The sequence below is a fragment of the Malania oleifera genome, chromosome 8 (genome assembly GCF_029873635.1).
Source record: "Malania oleifera isolate guangnan ecotype guangnan chromosome 8, ASM2987363v1, whole genome shotgun sequence".
Lineage (NCBI taxonomy): Eukaryota > Viridiplantae > Streptophyta > Magnoliopsida > Santalales > Ximeniaceae > Malania > Malania oleifera.
Genome location: NC_080424.1, coordinates 73,240,692 through 73,246,090, shown reverse-complemented (window position 1 = coordinate 73,246,090; position 5,399 = coordinate 73,240,692). Strand labels below are relative to the sequence as shown.

At 37.4% G+C, this 5,399-nt stretch overlaps 1 protein-coding gene across 3 annotated transcripts; it reads left to right on the top strand.

Annotated features, from left to right (window-relative positions):
• The first annotated feature begins 792 nt into the window (after positions 1–792).
• Positions 793–4,803, top strand: LOC131161918 (protein PHLOEM PROTEIN 2-LIKE A10). 3 transcript variants are annotated; one of them, XR_009138646.1, is made up of 3 exons: positions 793–2,567; positions 4,321–4,374; positions 4,480–4,803. XR_009138646.1 is itself a non-coding variant. In XM_058117939.1 (2 exons), exon 1 carries the CDS (start codon positions 1,289–1,291, stop codon positions 2,561–2,563), a length of 1,275 nt encoding a protein of 424 aa, XP_057973922.1. In that variant the 5' UTR covers positions 793–1,288; the 3' UTR covers positions 2,564–2,567; positions 4,303–4,803. The 3 variants fall into 3 exon arrangements, 1 of the variants encoding a protein (XP_057973922.1); XR_009138645.1 differs by having other exon boundaries at positions 4,303–4,374; XM_058117939.1 differs by having other exon boundaries at positions 4,303–4,803.
• The last annotated feature ends 596 nt before the right edge of the window (positions 4,804–5,399 follow it).

Sequence of the window (5,399 nt, the reverse complement as noted above, 5' to 3'; positions counted from 1 at the left end):
GATCATCTTTAAGTCTATACTTTGACTCTTTAAATTTCATTTGATCATATTTCTTTGAAGTGTAAGCTTTCAATGATTTTTATGAGTATTTGACTTTATATTCACATACCTGACTTCTGAAATATCATCACTTAACTAAATATGTTAAGTTTATCGTATTTGTTATCATCAAAATAAAATTTTAAGTCTTATAAGATAAACATTTATTTAAATAGAAATATATTCAAAAGGTATTTAAGAGACTCAATATGGATGACAACATTGGTTATTTTCGACTTGCAAGTCACTTCTAGTTTATCATTAAGTAGCGTCTTTTTGTAAAAATAAGAGAGAAGAAATAGACACAATGCCTTGTGCATTTGCAATTGATAGTTTCAGCATACTATAGTTTGGTATTAGGCCAAATATTATCAAAGCAATTGATCTAATTCTTACTCAAAACCCTCTTTAGTGAAGGGAGTTATGATTTTATAAAAAGATTATTTGGCTATGTTTCAATATATGGTTTTAAAATTCTCATCCTATATTTGGGAAATGTTTAAAATTTGGACTTGAATTTTGTGTTCAAATCCAAATTCAAAATTCGGCAATATTTTTATCCAATATTTTATTTATTATATATTTATATTCCATGCCATGCCCCTCTCGTGCGTACTTCTTAAACTCCTGAACTCCCCACGCCACCCAAAAAAAAAGTACGGAAAAAAAAATCTCCCACAATAAATAAATAATAATGATAATGAAAAACAAATCAACGATTGGTCGTTAAGAATAATTGGTCATTAATAATAAATTTTTATCGACAATTGGTCGTCTGAAATTTCAGCTCCAATCTTTCCGCGAAGCAGACCTCCATTTTTCCTACTTCCCATCTTCTCTCCCTCTTCCTTCTCCTTTTCTGGACGGAGGTTAATTTGCCGTTGCGCCAGTTTGCAACTTGCGGAGTCTCTCTCTCTCTCTCTGCGGCGACTGTCGTCAGGCTTCGTCATCTCACGGTTATCTATAGGTAATCTCGTTCATTCATCTCACTTCCGAGGTTTTATCATCGTTGCTTCTTGTTCTGCCGAATCCGTTTGTCATCTTCCCGTTGAACTTTCAATTTCTCTCTGCAACAAAGAAAGAAGCCCTGTGTTTTGCGATATTGGTAACCCATTGCTTCGTTTTTCCCTGCACCGGGTTTTATTTGCGTGGTTTGAAGCTAATTGTTCCAATCTGAACGTTTGAACCCTAGGGCTTCGATTTTTGAGCTCTAGGGTTGTGAGCCTGCTCTGTTTTTGTTTTTCTGTCTATGGATCTCCGGTTGGCTAAGAAGGCTTTGGGATTCTCTCGAAAGAGGATGAAATGGCTTCTTTTATTAGCTGCGTTTGGCTGCACCAGCTATGGTGCTTATAAGGTTTATCACATGCCCTCTGTGGTTAGGAGGAGGAAGAGGTTGTTGAAGCTCTTGGGAGCCTTGATTTCTATAGCAGAAATGGTTTCTGAATCTGCGGACGCGATTGGGGTAGTCTCCAAGGATTTGAAGGAGTTTCTGCAGTCTGATTCGGACGAAATTCCCAATAGTTTGAAGCAGATTTCGAAAATTACTAGGTCGCCTGAGTTTTCGGAGTCGCTGGTTAGGGTTACTGAGGCTCTAACGATTGGGATTTTGCAGGGTTACCGGGTGCAAACAAAGAATGAGGGTGAGCAGCAGGGGAATTCTTTTCTTCCTGATCAAATTATGGATAGGCTTTTCTCTACAGCTGGGACTGGTTTTGTTTCAGTGATTGTCGGAAGCTTTGCGAGGAACTTGGTTTTGGGCGTCTACTCGGGCACTCAATCTGTCAAAGCATCGGATGTAAATAACAATGGAAGTACGTACCATGTCGGGTCAAACTCATCAACTGTGCCGATGTGGTTAAATGTGGTATGCAGTGATAAATGTAAAGAGCTTATGGCTGAGAGTATTCAGACGTTTGTGAGCACAGCAGTGGCTGTCTATCTTGATAAAACGATGGAAATCAACACTTATGATGAGCTCTTCTCTGGGCTGACAAACCCCAACCATCAAAACAAAGTGAAGGACATTCTTGTTTCAGTTTCTAAAGCTTCTGTTGAAACACTTGTGAAAACGTCTCACCAAGTGTTGTCAACTTCAAGTTCCAAGTTAAGTTCAGATTCTTCTTGTTCTGTTTCTGATCTGGGTGAATATCCAGGTACAGTAAAAAATGAGTTTTCTGAAGCGTCTTTGAACAAACTGAAAGGGGAAAGCTTGCCCCCTATGCTTCAGAGTGGATGGGCAAATAAGGTCTCATCTACACTGGCAGTCCCAAGCAATAAGAAATTCGTGCTTGATGTGACTGGGAGGGTGACATTTGAAACAATTAGGTCTATTGTGGAGTTCTTGTTATGGAAGCTATCAGATGGGCTAAAAAGAAGTCTTAATGTTGTTCATGCGGAAGTTGTGGACAGGGGATTGGAGGTTATCAGATACGTTGGTGCAAAGTCTTCTGTTATTGTTACCATATGTGTTGCATTATATTTACACATATTGAGTGTTGGTACCAGAGTTGTTTTGCATGCTTGAAATGGTGAGTTTATCTTTCATGCAAAGCAGGGCTGTTGTGGAGATAGATAGTAATCACATTGACATGAACTTCATGAGTGGAGAATTTGTGCACGTAACTGTGTTTGTTTCAATTGAAGTGCAAGATTTAAGACTGTTATCTTTATCGTTTGTTTCAATTGAAGTGCAAGATTTAAGATTCTTATCTTTATCTTCAATGGTGCTTATAGCTTAGAGAAATTTTAGCCTTCTCTGCTCTATACTGTAAAAAATTGATTTTTTTCTTCTTAGTTGGTCAAATTTATTTGTTCCATTGCTTTGAAAAAAAAAAAAAAAATTGTGCAGTGTAAGCAAGTGGGCACCATTCAGTAAGTGAAAATTTTTATTCCCGAGTATGGTGCTCCAGTGCTCCTTGACTGGTGTGGTTGCTGCAGTATCGGATGTTTAGGGAGAACATTTGGACAAATCATCTGAACAAGTGAACTTGCCTTTAAGATGGAATTTATGTATGCATAATTTTCTTGGCCACAATTCTAAAGAGTGTCTATTAGGAAAATTTGGTCTATATGAAACTAAGTGGAGGCCTGGAGTAGCCTCTTAGCTCTGCCATGGTGCTCTGTTGGAAACCTTCTTTGAGCTTAACTTATTCTTATATACTCACTTTTGTTCCTGGTTGGGGTGGTAGTAAGTTCTTGTGAATATGTATCAGCAAGGGATCTTTCTGTGTATGCTTTAGTAGTAAAGTACTATTTGCAGCATACTGCTGTTAGTAGCAGTTACCTGCTTGGAACACTTAAATCAGCGTCAGGATGATTACCGTACTGAAGCCATCATGTTGGGTTTCATTTTGGTTGTAGTTTTTAAATTCTGAATCAGGTATGTTATAGATATTCCTTCTTGATTGTGCCATGCTTTGGAACATGAGAATTACTTTTTTGGCCAAAAGAAAACAGTTACTTCATTGTCAAACACCTTTAACTTGCAAGCAACTGATCAATGTTTCCATGAAGTTACAGTTTCTGCCATATTTTTTCCCCGGGTAAGAGTAATAAAATTTTGACCTTCTTTCCCTTTTTTTTTAATTATATTCATATTGCATATTGCTTATATATGGATCATTTCATTTCTAGTGTTAGGGAATCCAAAGCCAGATTACTCTCCTTTGAGGCTAGTTTCTTCATTGTTTCATTGAACTTATCATATTGTTTTTGTGAAACAATTTTTCTTTCCCTCCACTTAAACCATTTCCATATATGATAACATGGAAGCCAACTATCCTTCGCATTAAATTAATTCTTGTTTTCGGGAGCTTACACATTTTCATGGTCAACTTTAATTGTTTTTGAGTTCTATATTTTCTGGAGAGAGCGAAGAGACAGACAGCTGGTTCTGATGAATATCAGCTGGTATCCTGCTTGTTTTCTGATTTATACAACTCTTTAAATCACAAAAAGGGTCTCCAGCCAAAAGAAAAGAGGTAGGTGTCAAGATTGTTTTTAAATTATCAATAAGAACCTTGTCATCATGGTTGTTGCACCTGCTGCGACTGCTTCACAGCTGTAAATGAATGTACAACGAAGGACAATCTACATGCATGAACTTCCACTTTAGTTCTGAAGTGCAGCTAGCTAATTCTTATTCATTTTGATTGTTCTTATTCCTGGGATTAGGTTCAGAGGTCAATGCAAAGTGTCACTTACCATGCTTCCCTTTAGAAACGTTGGCCTGTATCTTTCTATTGTTCTGACATTTATGTGCAGGTGATTCTTCTGGCGCAGGGACATTGCTGTTCCAGTCCTTTGAGCATATGGAGAAAGACCACCTAATATTTTGTGAGTAATGAGAATGAAGTGCCATTTATTTGTTTTTGAGTCCATTTTGAGTCGTGATCAATGCAGAGCCTACCTTTTCTGATCAGCAAGAGCTAATCAATCCAGGATGTCGAACAAATCTGAAATAAATGACTTGAAGCATCGCAGATGCTGATGGAGAGACCTTCAAAGCTTCTTCACAAGTCCAAGACGGTGGCTCTACCTAGGTTCACGCCCAAGGTTTTGCAGCAATCATCACCCCCTCCTACTCATCGAGACCTGACAATTGCCTCGACGGCTGAGTATAGGTCGTGCACTTTAGCGCCATCCATTTTCAGGATTAGTTGATTTGGCAGGTGAGTTGTTACACACTCACCTTTGTTGTTATTTTGGTGACAATTTTCAAGCGCGATTCTGTGATATTGTTACAATAAACATCCTTTATAAACCCCTCTCTCTCTCTCTCTCTCTCTCTCTCTCTCCCTCTGATCTTGTTTTTGTCCATTGGAGGCCAAGGGCTACGCAATAGGGTTAGCTCATCCCGCATCCCCTCTTCCTTTTGCCTGCTCCCAAGAGTAGAACATAAGACCTCTAACATAGAAGTCCCATGCTCTTAACATTGGGGTCTTTAATTTTTATTAGAGGCATTGAACATTGAATATTTACAATTTTTGTTACATAATCAACAAAGGCTGGAGCGATATCTTCTGTGAGTAAAAGCCACGTGAAGTGACCTTAATAGTGTTTAAGACATGTTTTTGTTGCGGAAAATTATTTTTTATTTTTATTGAGGTTTAAAATAATTTTAAAAGTGCTACCCTATTTATTAGACCTATAAAACAGTTAAAAAGATATTTTAATGTTTTCTATACAAATTTGAAAGTTAGAAAATAATATGATGCTATAATTATTTGAAAAAATAAAAATAAAATAATTTTCATCTTCTACAAGTGTTGTTTTGATTCAGCCAATCTGGTTACTTCTTCACTATTTGTCATCCCCACTACTTTTCATTAGGCCTTTGTTATTTTTATGTCACCAATTTC

What these genes read in the sequence shown, in the direction of transcription:
- LOC131161918 (XM_058117939.1), top strand. Translation starts at nt 1,289, where the DNA reads ATGGATCTCCGGTTGGCTAAGAAGGCTTTGGGATTCTCTCGAAAGAGG.